The sequence below is a fragment of the Salvia splendens genome, chromosome 3 (genome assembly GCF_004379255.2).
Source record: "Salvia splendens isolate huo1 chromosome 3, SspV2, whole genome shotgun sequence".
NCBI classification, from domain to species: domain Eukaryota; kingdom Viridiplantae; phylum Streptophyta; class Magnoliopsida; order Lamiales; family Lamiaceae; genus Salvia; species Salvia splendens.
The window spans coordinates 38,900,472-38,917,071 of NC_056034.1; the positions used below are offsets into that span (position 1 = coordinate 38,900,472).

The 16,600-nt window shown below is 36.9% G+C and overlaps 1 protein-coding gene across 1 annotated transcript; it reads left to right on the top strand.

The window, feature by feature from the left end:
- Positions 1–744: 744 nt before the first annotated feature.
- Positions 745–11,154, top strand: LOC121796991 (eukaryotic peptide chain release factor GTP-binding subunit ERF3B-like). The gene is made up of 6 exons (XM_042195737.1): positions 745–834; positions 1,436–1,918; positions 2,477–3,363; positions 3,459–3,518; positions 8,990–9,461; positions 10,055–11,154. Exons 2-6 carry the CDS (start codon positions 1,457–1,459, stop codon positions 10,940–10,942), a joined length of 2,769 nt encoding a protein of 922 aa, XP_042051671.1. The 5' UTR covers positions 745–834; positions 1,436–1,456; the 3' UTR covers positions 10,943–11,154.
- The last annotated feature ends 5,446 nt before the right edge of the window (positions 11,155–16,600 follow it).

A 16,600-nucleotide genomic window follows, 5' to 3' on the forward strand; every position in this document is an offset into this window, starting at 1 on the left:
TAAAAACAATTTTTATAAATAAAAAGTATTTTTTTAAAAATTCGATTTTTTTTAAAAAAATTAATTTATTGCGTCAGCGTGACGACGCCCACTCGCGGGCTGGCGAGTGGGCGTCACGCACGACGCCGGGTCGCGGGCCGACGAGTGGGCGTCACTCACGACGCCGGGTCGCGCCACGTCGCCTAGGCGTGTGGCGAGACGGCCCGTCACTTGTCTCGGCGACACGGGACGCGGGATGGGGCGCGGGACGAGACGGGACGGCGAGCTGCAACGCGTCGCGCGACGGACCCGTCTCTCCGGGACGGATCGCGGGACGCCGGCGCGACGCGTAGTGGATGCTCTAAGGATGCTGAATCTGATTATCGATGACCTTCCAATATTTTAATTTATTTTACATTGCATGCTAATCTGATTTGAGTAGGAAAAAATTCTTAATGAGAATATCAAATGATTTAATATCTCAATTAAAATAATTTATAAAATTTTGAAGTTCAGTATATTGAAATGGAGATTATCGTCCATGTTGAATAAAGATACTAAAACATTAAAATACACAATGAAATTTAGTTGTGATCTAATTAATTTGATACCAACAACTTACTATTATATTGATAATATTTGATTCCTTTATTACAAGGATTGTTGACTTTATAAATCTTGGACCCCAAGTCGGAGAGCAGTCACACACACTCACAGGGGTATAACAGTCAATCCATTGAAAATGTCTATCCCTAAACCCTAGCTGCTTAATATAAATATGTGCACTCCTCACCACTCTCTTCACTCTGCATTTCGCCTCTTCTCCCCCATCTACATCTCGATTGCTTTTTGAAGGTAAAAATTGCTTTCATTTTTCTTATCTACCGTTTCTCGTATGTTGCTTTTTGTATCTGTTTATCTTGTTTTGTTTTATTGTTTCTGCCTGTTTAATTTATTTAAATCGATTTGTGTATGGAGGAATTCCATTAAATCTCGAGATGTATCGGTTTTGTTTCTGAATTAGTAGAACAATCTGAATAGATTTATACTATCCTTAATTATCTATCACAGCATGCCGTTTATGTGTTATTGTTTTGCCCTTTCGTCGGTTGGTCCCTTCTTTAGTTATTGCATGAGTAGTTTTTAAGCATGTTTCATTGAGTCTCTGTGGCTTATTAATAAATCTGTAATTGTATCTGTATCTTAAGATCGATTGTCAAGTTGTTTGAGTGTTATGGTGCTGGTAAATCAAACTCTGGGATACATAATATGTACTCTCTTTTTAATCTGGATTAAAAAAATATTTATCAAGGTCTTATGAATTAATACGTGTTTTCGTTTTCAATTAACTAGATCCGTGTTTTAGTTTGTCATTTCTTTGGTACAAGTAGGATTTGATATCTAATAAGCTTTATATTATCTCATCTAACTCCGTTTGTCTATTATTTTGATGCAGATCGAGTTATCTGTTTGAATTATGGGTAAGGAAAAGATTCATATCAGTATTGTGGTCATTGGCCATGTTGACTCCGGGAAGTCAACCACCACTGGACATCTCATCTACAAGCTTGGTGGTATTGACAAGCGTGTGATTGAGAGGTTTGAGAAGGAAGCTGCTGAGATGAACAAGAGGTCGTTCAAGTATGCATGGGTTCTTGACAAGCTCAAGGCTGAGCGTGAACGTGGTATCACCATTGATATCGCCCTCTGGAAGTTCGAGACTACCAAGTACTACTGCACTGTCATTGATGCTCCTGGACATCGTGATTTCATCAAGAACATGATTACTGGTACCTCTCAGGCAGATTGTGCTGTACTCATCATTGATTCCACCACCGGTGGTTTTGAAGCAGGTATCTCCAAGGATGGACAGACTCGTGAGCACGCTCTTCTGGCTTTTACTCTTGGTGTGAAGCAGATGATCTGTTGCTGTAACAAGGTAAATCATTGCATAAACTCTTTTGTTCAATATATTCTCTCAGTTATTTGTTATTTTGTAGTTATCCTGTATGCTTAATATGTCATTGCTTGTCTTCTATATGAATGTGATGCTCCTTGATTTACCTTCCTGTGTGATGGATGTTTGGTAAATAAGAACGAGGAGTGATCCTTCATTATAGACAGCTTATTGTGAATATTTTGGACTGTAGCTCAATTTGGGAGAGCCCACCTGATTCAGGGTGGTAGCAACGGGTTCGAATCCCGTCAGTCCATTTGTTTGTGTAGTATTATATGCGCTTTCTGTAATGCATGCATTATATATTGATTCTAATATTGTTAATCTTAACTGTATATCTAAAGTGATAAGATTTAATTTTTCGATCACCTGCACTGTTATTTTTCACAGTCCCAACATTTCTTAAATGCTTTTTCCTTGTACTTGGTGCAAGATGCTTAGCCTAATAATGTTACTAATTTTTTTGTGGTAAATGCCCTAGGCATAAAACTGTCAGCTGTTACCTGGAACTCTTATTCACATTTTTTTGAATTTTGTTAGATGGATGCTACCACTCCTAAATACTCCAAGGCAAGGTACGATGAAATCATTAAGGAAGTCTCTTCCTACCTGAAGAAGGTTGGTTACAACCCTGAGAAGATCCCGTTTGTGCCTATCTCTGGATTTGAGGGTGACAATATGATTGAGAGGTCGACCAACCTTGACTGGTACAAGGGCCCAACTCTTCTAGAGGCTCTTGATGCTGTCCAGGAGCCCAAGAGGCCCTCAGACAAGCCTCTCCGTCTCCCACTTCAGGATGTCTACAAGATTGGTGGTATTGGAACTGTGCCAGTCGGAAGAGTTGAAACTGGTGTCATCAAACCTGGTATGGTCGTCACCTTCGGACCAACTGGGCTGACCACTGAGGTTAAGTCTGTTGAGATGCACCACGAGGCCCTCCAGGAAGCTCTCCCAGGGGACAATGTTGGCTTCAACGTCAAGAACGTTGCTGTCAAGGATCTGAAGCGTGGTTTTGTTGCATCAAACTCCAAGGATGACCCCGCCAAGGAGGCTGCAAACTTCACTTCCCAGGTCATCATCATGAACCACCCCGGTCAGATTGGAAATGGTTATGCTCCAGTCCTTGATTGCCATACTTCACACATTGCTGTGAAGTTTTCTGAGCTCATGACCAAGATTGACAGACGTTCTGGAAAGGAGCTTGAGAAGGAGCCTAAGTTTTTGAAGAATGGTGATGCTGGTATGGTTAAGATGATTCCGACCAAGCCCATGGTTGTGGAGACATTCTCGCAGTACCCGCCTCTTGGAAGGTTTGCTGTTAGGGACATGCGTCAGACTGTTGCTGTTGGTGTGATCAAGAGTGTGGAGAAGAAGGACCCATCAGGAGCCAAGGTGACCAAGGCAGCAGCTAAGAAGGGTGCCAAGTGAACTATGTTCACTACACATATCATCTCTCGTTTTATTTCTTACAAGAACCTCGTATTTTATGTTGGTCTTAAAACTACCTGTCTTTTAATTTCAGTCTTTTGTTGTTTGTCGTGCGATTTTGGCTCCCAGAATTGGATTCTGGATCGCCGATGGCGTATGTTAGTATGATTTTGCTTTTTGTGTTTTTATAGTATTTTTCCTCAGTTATTGGGTTTCTAGTTTGCTTATCTAAAACATATTTTTAACGCGTTTCTTTTGTTAATTTTGATAATTCAATACGCTGTTTATTCTTACTGTTTGGGGTTTAGGACATGGTCAGTTTTGATAAAATTGCAATATACTTTATTTGCTGGAGGGCTGCAATTGGTGCGACAGACTGGTTAAGACCCTTTTCCCGTGCATTCTTCCAAATTTGGCGAAGAACAGCTGCTGTGCGTGCTTGATTATGGGTGATTCATGAATTATGACGTGTCTACATATGCATTTTTTCAATTTTTAGGATAATTGCCCCAACTTGCCAAGGGCATTCATGTCCATTCAAATTTTCCCATATCTCTTGCCGTATCTCTTTCTCTAAGGACATGTTTCATGATACCCTCGTCCCTTGAAAAGGTGCATGGCCCGGTGAAGAAGCCCAAGAAGCTATCCTTGCCTACAATAGCAAATCTGGAGATTATGTGGCTAAATGTTCCGGTGGAGATGACAATGGTAAAATCAAATTACCAACAACAATAAATTTTGCATAATAAATCAAAAGCCCTCACCAGAAGAAGCTTACCTATACTTTTGACCATCATCTCTTCTTCGTAGTTGGGATATGAAACAAAAAAGAATGTCGGCAATGGAAGAATTCGCAAAAGACCTCAGCCTTTTAGGCTTAAGCAAGGACAAAAATAGAACAACACTCACAGATGTGAATAGAAATGTCATATTGGTTTTAATATTCTGTAAATTTCTCATATACTATCAAACTTAAATTGACTTACAAGCGTATAATTCTAAGAGCTACTACCAAACGAAAAGATACTATCAATTTATTTTCTACAATTTTCAACATCAATATCTTGTTCAGGATCACCCCTTTCCATTACATTAGTATATCAAACATGCTATATAAATATGTTTTTATACCTTCAATTACACACACACACGCACTCTATCTCCCATATCAAAATTTTCACTCATTTTGTTACTGCCGTTTCAATTTCTACCTTTTCTTTGTTTGACTTCTTTTTATTCTTCTATTTATTTTCATCTTTTTCGTGATTTGATTTTACTAACAACACACACATTAAGGTTTAGAAAAACCCAAAAATCACTAATGACACTAAAGAGGAATCGAGGTAGTTCCTCTTGGTGATCGCCACATGCAACAAAGGTTATTGATGTTGACAAAGAGACATGAGATATCCATCCACCTAATGTAGATATTTTTGACCCATCGCGTAAATATGGTAAAAAATTTTCTATTTTTGACAATTTAGAGTTATTTTCAAAATTAGTACATGTAAATAAAATTCCAAATACGGTATTTTTTGTATTTTTGTAATATGATGATTCATCGGTGTAGTAGTTTTGATGATATAGGGTTATTTTCAAATTAGTACTTGAAAAAAATTTAGCTAGGATACGGAAGGAAGAACAAAGAAGGGTCTGGAATGAAGAATAGAGATTGCGACAATCAACAATTACAAATCTAATGAGTTATGACCCTTCGCAAGAAGTTTCAAATGTCAAACATGATGTGCTAAGATTTGAATGTTTCTAACATTCATGCTTCAATACCGGAAGCACTAAGAAAAAAGAAGAAAAAGAAAATGGTCAAGAAAATATGCAAACGAATCTAGGGGAACAACAATATGACATGGCAGAATGGTGGATGAAAAAGATCAAAGAATTAATTGGTGTGGTAATTTGAAAAATTCAAGAAAACATATACACCTCCACCAGATCACCGTGAGTTTCAAGAAACGTCAAGCTAAAGATGTAAAACAAGTGCTTGTTGGGAGGCAACCCGACATTATTGTTTTCATTTAATTTTAGTTTTTCAAGTTTTAGTTTTGTTTTACTTTGTTTTTGTTGTGTTTTATTGAGCATTGCAGCATCCGGAATCAGTCAACAGTCCGCTTAAAACGTTGCTCAGCAGCTCGCTTTGTAAACCACGATTTTCGGGAGATTTCAAACTGGACAAAGTCGAGTTGAATAGTGTGGGCCTTTTTTCATATATTGGGCTTCTAAGTATTGAAACTTGTACACTGAACAAGTGGGTGTCACTAGACATGGGCCCAAACTGATTATAACTTACAAATTGAACACATTCTTAGTCTTATTTATTTTATACATGTAGTTTAATTCTAATACTTTATAAATTATTACTATTATTTTACAAATTACATAAAACCAAAATTCAATGCATTATTTTATTAATGTACTTGAAGTTATAGTGTAAATGGACGAATGAAAACTTCATTTTTAAGTGATTTAAAGAAAATAAATTATAAAAAAAATGTTAAAATTGGCTAAACGAGAGTGTAAGATATGTAATACGTACAACATTTATATGTATATTTGTATATAGTGGTGATGCAACCACCACTATTTAAATGCATAATTAGAAAATATAAATTTACTTCACTATAAGATCGATTTAGTTTACAACACGAGTTTGAAAACACGGAGTTAATCAAAACGTCATTATAGTGAATTAAATATTTCACAGAGTAAATACTTTACTATAAATTATAGTGAACTAAATCGTTTTTATAGTGAACTAAAATCGTTCTTATAATGAACTAAATTAGTGTTCTCTAGTTATGAATTTAAGATTAGTTATACTTGGCCCATCTCGCTATTTATATAAATTTATTGTTTATATGACAAATGAACTCTCATTGCTGAATTATTCACCGAGGTCAAAAATTATAATTCTTAGATAAACTTTCAAGGTTTTTCATTTATTTTATTCCTCATGTTCACTATTAGTTGTCACTAGTCGACCCGGATCTAGATTTCTTTTAAGAAATATGAAGAGTGGAAAAATTAATAAAATATGAATAATACATTTTTATATATGTTTTATAATGAATTGTGAGTGAAATATGTTAGCGGAATATGAGTTTCATTAATAACAAGTAAATGTGACAAATACTATTAATGAACATAAAAAGAAACGCAGAGACAAGTGACGACGGAGGAATTACTTAGCCAATTTCATTCTAAGTGGCTAATTTATAAGAAAAATGAAATCATACATAGTTCATGTTTGGTTGGCGGGAAAGTAAAGTTGACAAGGAAAATGATTCCTGATAAAATGAATTCCGGGAATATGATTTCTAATAACTTTACAAATATCAATATTTGAAAGTATATATTTGATTTAAACACTAAACTAAAAATATACTTATCATTTTTTATTTATAAAAATTAATACTCCCTCCGACCCGCACTACTCGCACCTTTCCTTTTGGGCACGGAGATTAAGGAATGAGTGATAGACAAAGTCAACAATTACGGTTGTAGGTATAAATTGTTACTAAAAATGGAAAGAGTGCAAATAACTTGGGACACCCAGAAAGGAAATAATTGCAAGTAGTGCGGGACGGAGGGAGTAATACATATTATTTAATAAATTATTAATTACAAATGATAATAATTATATTATTTTATTTATTATTACGATGGATAGTTTAAATATGCATTATACATCATAATATATAATAATATAATAATAAATAAGATTATTATTATTATTATCATTATATTTGCTTAATTTTTAATTGAATAAAATTTATAATTAAAAATTTCACTACAATTTTATTGTTAATTACTAATTTATAAATTAATAATTATTATATTATTATATTATTATAATTATATATAATTATTTAATAAATTATTATTATTATGATAATAAAAATAAAAATAAATATTAATAATATAGTTATAATTATGATAATTTGAATTATAGTTATTTATTATCCTGAAATTAAGTATGGTTTATACTTTTAAATTATTTTTAAAACATTTTAATAAATGATGATGATGATGATGATGATGATGATAATAATAAACTGTACTATATTGCATTAAATATGTAAGAATCCTAAAACTGGAAAAAAAGAATACCTAAGAAAAGTTAGGATTCAGAATCCTGGAAAGTTGTACTAACTTTCATTGTTTCAGGATTTTGATTACTTTCCCAGTTTGATTAAAAACGGAAACAAACACAGAATTTTAAAATTTAAGGAATCAGATTACTTTTCTAGACAGAATCCTGACAATCAAACATGGTCTTAAAGTTATTGTGATTCAATATTTTAATTTTATAAAATTTAAATTTCAGTATATTGAAATGGAGATTCTCGTTGAATAAAGATTAAAAAGCACTAAAATACACAATGAAATTTAGTTGTGATCTAAGAGCGTCCACTATAACGTGGATGCGGCTATAGCCGCGAGCGGGGCGATGGCGGGGCGGAAGTGGGGCGGCTTATAGTGGGGAGGGTGTCCGCCGCGGGGGTGGACGCGGCGGGTGAGGGGAGGGACGGCGGACGCGGAATCGCCGCGTGCGGGGCGAGGACGCGACTGAGGGTGGCAGAGAGAGAAGGAGTGGGGCTATAGCCGCGGCTGTCTATTGCAGTAGTCGCGGCTGACGCGGCGGCGCGGCGGTTCGAGAAGGGGGGCGGCGGTGGGAGGGGGCGGACACCCTAATCATTTTGATATCAACAACCTGATAATACATTATTAAAGTTGTTATTGCATATTGATAATATTTTATTCCGTAATCATAAGAAATGTTGACTTTATAAAGCTTGGACCCCAAGTCAGAGAGGGACTAAACAGTCACATACTCACAGCCCACAGGGGTATAACAGTCAATCCGACAAAAGTATCTTTTCCTAAACCCTAGCTCCATTTATATACGTGCTCTCCCCACCACTCTCCTCCCTCTGCATTTCGCCTCTCCTCCCTCCATCTACATCTCGATTTGCTTTTTGAAGGTTAGATTTACTTTCATTTTCTTTGATCTTCCGTTATTGTATGATATTGTATCTGTTTATTTGGTGTTGTGTTTATGCCGATTTAATCTATCTTAATCGATTTGTGGAGGAATTCCATTAAATCTCGAGATTTATCCGATTGTTTATAAAGCAATCCGAATAAATGTGTATGAGTCATAGTATTTGTTTTTGTATTATTGTTTTACACTTTCGTCTGTTGGACCCTGCTTTACTTATTCCATGGGTCATAGTATTTGTTTTTAAGAATGTTTCGTTTAGTCCATATTAGCTTTCTAATGAAAATGTAATTGTGTTTGTATCTTCTGTAACTTATTTTAGTTTCAGGTCATGAGTATATATGTACGGTATTCTTATCCTTTTTCTAGTTGTTTGAGTCTTAACTGATGTTTGGTGAGAAACCTATTGGATAAAAAAATTGCACTATTGTTTTTTCTAATCAGGATTTTTTAGAAGTTTCTTATTATGGTTTATGAATTAATACGTGTTTATATTTTATTTCCTAGATCTGTGATTTGGTTTTTCATTTCTTTGGTTAAGGTAGCCTTTGTTATCTAATAAGCTTCATGTTATCACATTGAACTCTTTGTTTATTGTTTTGTTGCAGATCTAGTAATATGGGCAAGGAAAAGATTCATATCAGTATTGTGGTCATTGGCCATGTCGACTCTGGGAAGTCGACCACCACTGGACATCTCATCTACAAGCTTGGTGGTATTGACAAGCGTGTGATTGAGAGGTTTGAGAAGGAAGCTGCTGAGATGAACAAGAGGTCGTTCAAGTATGCGTGGGTTCTTGACAAGCTCAAGGCTGAGCGTGAACGTGGTATCACGATTGATATCGCCCTCTGGAAGTTTGAGACTACCAAGTACTACTGCACCGTCATTGATGCTCCTGGACATCGTGATTTCATCAAGAATATGATTACTGGGACCTCTCAGGCAGATTGTGCTGTACTGATCATTGATTCCACCACTGGTGGTTTTGAGGCTGGTATCTCCAAGGATGGACAGACCCGTGAGCATGCTCTTCTGGCTTTTACTCTTGGTGTGAAGCAAATGATCTGTTGCTGTAACAAGGTAGATCATTGCATAAATTCTTTTGTAGTTATACTGTATGCTTAATATGCCATTGCTTGTCTTCTATATGAATGTGATGCTCCTTGATTTACCTTCCTGTGTGATGGATGTTTGGTAAATCAAAATGAGGAGTGGTCCTTCATTATAGACAACTTATTGTGAATATTTTGGACTGTAGTTCAATTTGGGAGAGCACACCTGATTCAGGGTGGTAGCTACGGGTTCGAATCCCGTCAGTCCTTTTGTTTGTATAGTATTATATGCGCTGACTATTATACATGCGTTATACATGTATTCTATCATTGTTAATTTTATCTTTTAATTGTTAAAGACTTAGAATATCTAGTTATTGGTGTATATACCGCTAATTTCTACTATATCTAGTTATTGGTGCACCAATGTTTCCACTACCTGCACAGTTATTTTTCACAGTTCCAACATTACTTAAATGATTTCTCTTTGTATTTGGTGCAAGATTTCATTACTCATTCTAGCTTAGCCTAATAATGTTCCAATTTTTTTTGTGGTAGTTTCCCTAGGCATAAAATTGTTACCTGCAACTGTTAATTCACATTTTTTTTAAATTTTGTTAGATGGATGCTACCACTCCTAAATACTCCAAGGCAAGGTATGATGAAATCATTAAGGAAGTCTCTTCCTACCTGAAGAAGGTTGGTTACAACCCTGAGAAGATCCCGTTTGTGCCTATCTCTGGATTTGAGGGTGACAATATGATTGAGAGGTCGACCAACCTAGACTGGTACAAGGGCCCAACTCTTCTAGAGGCTCTTGATGCTGTCCAGGAGCCAAAGAGGCCCTCAGACAAGCCTCTCCGTCTCCCACTTCAGGATGTCTACAAGATTGGTGGTATTGGAACTGTGCCAGTAGGAAGAGTTGAAACTGGTGTCATCAAACCTGGTATGGTCGTCACCTTCGGACCAACTGGGCTGACCACTGAGGTCAAGTCTGTTGAGATGCATCACGAGGCCCTCCAGGAAGCTCTCCCAGGTGACAATGTTGGCTTCAACGTCAAGAACGTTGCTGTCAAGGATCTGAAGCGTGGTTTTGTTGCATCAAACTCCAAGGATGACCCCGCCAAGGAGGCCGCAAACTTCACTTCCCAGGTCATCATCATGAACCACCCCGGTCAGATTGGAAATGGTTATGCTCCAGTCCTCGATTGCCATACTTCACACATTGCTGTGAAGTTTTCTGAGCTCATGACCAAGATTGACAGACGTTCTGGAAAGGAGCTTGAGAAGGAGCCTAAGTTTTTGAAGAATGGTGATGCCGGTATGGTTAAGATGATTCCGACCAAGCCCATGGTTGTGGAGACATTCTCGCAGTACCCGCCTCTTGGAAGGTTTGCTGTTAGGGACATGCGTCAGACTGTTGCTGTTGGTGTGATCAAGAGTGTTGAGAAGAAGGACCCATCAGGAGCCAAGGTGACCAAGGCAGCAGCCAAGAAGGGTGCCAAGTGAACTACGTTCACTCCGCATATCATCTCTCGTTTTATTTCTTACAAGAACCTTTTTTGTTATGTTGGTCTTTAAACTTTTAGTCTCTTAATTTCTGTTTGTTGGTATTTGTCGTGCTATTTTGGCTCCAGAATTGGATTCTGGATCGCCGATGGCGTCATTTAGTACGACTTTGCTTCTTGTATTTTTATAATATTAATTATTTTCCGTCACAATTGCGTTTCTATTATACTTTTTTAGGACATGTTTTTAAAGCTTTTCTTTTGAGAATCTTGAATATGCTGTTTAGCTAGAGGTTTAATGTATACTAGTATTCTACTTGAGCCTCATCTCCTTGATACCATCTTGCGCTTTAATCGCTCTGTTAATATCATTATAAGGCAGCGTTATGTCATAGTCAACTTTGATAAAATTGCACTATACTAGAGTTGCTGGAGGGCGGCGAACTTTGGAGGACTCTTTTCGCATGCATTCTTCTTCCCTTGCTCTTTGTCTCAAATGTAGCAAAGAACAATTTTGAGCCACTGCTGCCCTTGCCTTTTGATATGCGTGCTCGATTTGTGTGTACATTTTTCATGGTTTTGTTGTTTAGGGTGGGTGGCGGACGGCGGTGCTCAATGCGCTTAGGGAAAAGTGGTAGGCAATGATGACGGAAAGAGAGGCATTTTGCTAAGTTGTAAAGAGTGATAGTTTGTGTTGTAGGGGAAAGACATAGGCATTTTGCTAAGTTGTAGAGAGTGATAGTTTGTGTTGTAGGTAGTGTTGCCCACGGTTCCAAAACCGGCGGTTCCGGTTCGGAACCGCTGGTTCCGGTTTGGTCGAAGTCGGAACCGGAACCGGAACGTGAGGCTATTTCACGGTTCCGGTTCCGGTTCCGGTTCGGAACCGCCTGTTTTCCGGCGGTTTACACGGTTCCGGTTCGAAAACCGGCGGTTTCGCGGTTCGATTTTTTTAAAAATTAGAAATTTGGACTTATACAATAAATTGGAACAAGACAATGGATAATTTAAGTTGAAATAAGACGAATAAGATGAAAATGATATCAATTTTATTGAATTTGAGTTGTAACGGACAACGATACACTACAATTTACAATACATATACAAGTATACAACATACAATAATGTAATATAAATTTGAAATTTGGACTTATACCATAAATTGGAACAAGACAATGGATAATTTAAATTGAAAAAAGACGAATAAGATGAAAATGATATCAATTTTATTGAATTTGAGTTGTAACGGACAACGATACATTACAATTTACAATACATATACAAGTATACAACATACAATAATGTAATATAAATTTGAAATTTGGACTTATACAATAAATTGGAACAAGACAACGGATAATTTAAATTGAAATAAGACGAATAAGATGAAAATGTTATCAATTTTATTGAATTTGAGTTGTAACGGACAACGATACATTACAATTTACAATACACATACAAGTATACAACATTATATAATAGAAATGTAGAAATATGGAACAATATATATTTTTTTGTTTAAGCAATTGAGAAAGAAAGACAACTTATAGAACTACGGGAACAAGTATAAGTGTATAACATGCGTAATAGGAGTAGCACTTGAGTAATTAAATGGAAGCACAATAGCACAAATGATAAATTGGAGACAAAGAGAGATAATTGAGAGATTGAAGAGAGAAACTCTTATTAACACATGAGTGGGGTGAATGTAAATGAGGATAGATTGGGGTATTTATAGATAAAAATGGGGGGAAAATGGAAGAATTCGAATTTGAAATCTGAAAAAAAAAATTTGAATTTTCGGAAAAACCGGCGGTTTTTGGCGGAAAACCGCCGGTCAACCGCCGGATTTCACGGTTAACCTCGGTTAACCGCCGGTTTCCGATCCAAAAACCGCCGGAACCGGCCCTCCCCGATGCCTTGGTTTTCCGCGCCCGAACCGGCGGTTCATCCGGTTAACCGGCGGTTCGGTGACGGTTCCGGTTCGAAAAATCTTGAACCTGAACCGGACCGGAACCGGACCGCGACCCGAATTGCAACGGTTCCGGTTCGAGGAAATCGCCACGGTTCCGGTTCGCCGGTTAACTGCCGGAACCGCCGGTTCCGGTTCGCCGGTCCGGAACCGGTGGGCATCTCTAGTTGTAGGGGAGTGATCAATTGCTAACTCATCATTTAATTGCTAATTAAGGCTATAGGATTTTAGAAATCTTGTGGTCTATAATTTACAATGTTTAATTTCATTTTTTATTTTTTATTATTAAAAAGATAATAGCAATTATCAAATTTAGAGTTTAGAAACACAATGTCAATACAATGTATGAAATATATCAACACAAAGACATGACAATGTCAATACAATTTCATATTGACATTGTACAAGCATTGTATTGACATAATATGTGTTGTGTATTGATATAAAGCTGTTAACGAAATTTATGAAAATTTTCAATTTTTTTTTCAAATTTTGACATCGGAACATATGCAAGTGAAATCTCGTTAGAATCCTTATGAAATTATCTTTAATTTGATATATGTTGTGCGAAAAAATAATTTAAATCAAGAAAGTTATATTGCGTTTTAAAGTTATGAGATATTTTAAAAAAATTAGTTATAACTAATTTACTGTAAATGGACCTTAATACCCTTATTGACGTTTTTTTTATTGTATTGACATTTCAGGACTAATGATCTAGGCCCTTGATTTGAATATCTAATGACTATTATTTAATTATAATTAACAATTAAGTATTGAGTTAACGATATAAAACACCCCTTTTTGTTGTAAGTAGTTAATATATAGATTAAGTAGTTTGTGTTGTCTTAACTAGTACAATTATTGAACGCTTTTGCGGAGCAGGGTATTTATTTATTAGACCAGATCATATAATATAGAGTGAACTACTATATTTAGTTTCTGGAATTTGTTCTTTCACATATTGGCAGTCAAAAAAATATTATAGGTGATTCTCAGATTTTGACCTATCTACATGTAAAATACTATTTCACTTTTTCACTTTTCCAATAATATTTGGAGGACAAATGCCTCCCCCAACTTATGAGGGCATCTTTGTCCATTCCATTTTTTTTCACAAATTGTACACATATCACTTGTATCACTTTGCCTAAATGAGTACTCCTTCCGTTCCAAGGTAGTTGGGGCATTTCTTTTTGGCACGACATTTAAGAAATTGATTTGTTAAAGATTAAAACGATGAGAGGAAATTAAGAGAAGGAATAAAGTTTTAACAAAAAAAAAATGATTCAACAACCTTGGGACAAACAAAAAATGAATACAACTCAACTATCTTGAAACGGAGAGAAAGTACAATATATATTGTGCTACACTCTCTCTAATATCAAAATTTTCTCTCATTTAGTTACCCCATTTCTTCTTTTCTTTGAACTCTTTGACTTCTTTTTATTTCTTCTGTTCATTTTCATCTTTTTCGCGTTTTGATTTCACTAACAACACAAACATTAAGGTTTAGAAAAACACGAAAATCACTAATTGTTAGAAATAATGGGATAAAATTCTCAAGCCGTGTACATGCGGTACTCTAACTATTATAATAGAAGGAAGATAATAACAAAAGTGGAATGGAAATTACAACGGAAATAATAAAACAAATCAAACTATAAGTCGAGTCGAGGAAAGACCTCTTTCCGCAAAACAAATTACGCCCCGGCTAGTGCTCACGGAATGACGTATTGCCCCCAAAGATAAAAATGAATTCCTCCTAGCGTGTAGAAGCACCTCAAACCCGCTAGGCACCGACGAACTTGATAGAGTTCTGAGAATCGAGCTAGACAATGCTCCTAAGATGCACACTATGATGTAGAGAACTTGAGAGAAGAGAGAATGCTTTTTGTTGGTGTGCTTCTCATCTCTCAAACCCACCTATTTATAGGATAGGAGAGACCACTTCAAAAGTTTTGGCATTAAGGGACACCATAAACCAATTGGAGGTTACATAACATGAAAAGCCAAAGGGCTTGAAGGTGAAAAGCTTAAAGCATTTTCAAATATTACACGTTTACAACAATCCCCCACATTGGTTAGAGCACTGCAAGCTCAAACCAACACGAGACGTGTATGCAAGCATGCTGACTCTTTTGCTCAATTCTTGAGAAATAATATTGCATTTGGAATAGTAGCTTGGGGCTTTGAACTTTCCATAGTCAACACTATCGGGCATAACGGTGGCCTGGTGGACGTGATGCCTTGAACCATTCTTCCTTGGTGTATACCGAGACAATAATATTGACACAATATTATTTACAAACTCATCAGTTCTCACGTGTGTGTACTTTACTGGCCATGGAACACCACTTTGGATTCATAAGTGGTTCACATGTTGAAGCGGCCCACACTTCTTCACTTACATAGGTGATTCTTTTCAAGGTATCCTGCAATACCCACCTCCTCGAGGTTTCTAGGAATCATTAAAAGTCAAAACTTATCCTCTTACCACATGCATGTTACAACACTCGATGCTTTCTAAAGAATGGGTGAAGCAAAAATCTTCCGAGTGTTACAACTAGAATCATATAGCTTCATTTTCCCATTGAACCAAACCCATGGGATCTCCAATCGTATGGTTGGGTTACCACTACAATCATCTTTTAAGATGTGGTTTTCAGTCCCATTCCTTATAGCAATTTATGCATTTGATCACGGTTTAAACTTTTCGTTAACGGATCCGCTAAGTTATCCACTTACCTTACATAGTCAACTACGATAACACCACTTGTGATCAACTGCCTCACGGTATTATGTCGCCGATGAATATGTCGAGACTTACATTGTATAAGCCACTATGTGCTCTCCCTATAGCCGCTTGGCTATCACCGTGTATCACTACTGTCGGCATTGGCTTCTTCCAACATGGAATATATTCTAGGAAGTTTCTAATCCACTCAGTTTCTTCCGCTGCTTTGTCTAAAGCGATAAACTCAGATTCCATGGTGGATTGAGCTATACACGTCTGTTACGTTGACTTCCACGAAACAACTCCACCCCACAGTGAACACATATCCACTAGTCGAAAACGAGTCTTTTGAATCAGAGATCCAATTTGCATCACAGTACCCTTCGGTGGCGTTCGGTTGCCATGACTAATATCATGAGACTATTCATCTAGGATTAAGTTGTGGGATTATTTTAGTTGGAGGGGGGAGGCTATGACTAATTATCATGAGACTATCCATCTAGGATTAAGTTGAAGGGTTCAATCTTATGAACCAAACATGATACATATTTAATCATGAGATTTAATCTTGCCAACCGAACACCCCCTTCAAGTACTTGGGGATAGTTTGTGTACTTCAGCTCACAGTTAAGAGTATACTTCAAATATCTCAAAACTCTACGCAGAGCTTTCCAATGTTCCTTGCTTGGGTTGCTCGTAAAACGGCTCAGCTTATTCACCGTACACGCAAGATCTGGTCGGGTGCAGTTTGTGATAAACAATAAACTCCCTATGATCCTTGCATACTCTTCTTGAGCTATAGGCTCGCCAGTGTGCTTACTCAAATGCACGCTGGGTTCCAATGGAGTCTTAGCTGGCTGGCTCACAATCAAACGAGTGAAACTTCTTAAGCACTTTCTCAATGTAATGATATTGTGTCAAAGCAATTCCCTCATGATTCCTTTTAATTTTGA

Coding starts and splice junctions, on each gene's coding strand:
- LOC121796991 (XM_042195737.1), top strand. CDS start 1,457: ATGGGTAAGGAAAAGATTCATATCAGTATTGTGGTCATTGGCCATGTT. Junction 1,919..2,476: donor TGATCTGTTGCTGTAACAAG/GTAAATCATTGC, acceptor GAATTTTGTTAG/ATGGATGCTACCACTCCTAA. Junction 3,519..8,989: donor GATTCTGGATCGCCGATGGC/GTATGTTAGTAT, acceptor GTTTTGTTGCAG/ATCTAGTAATATGGGCAAGG.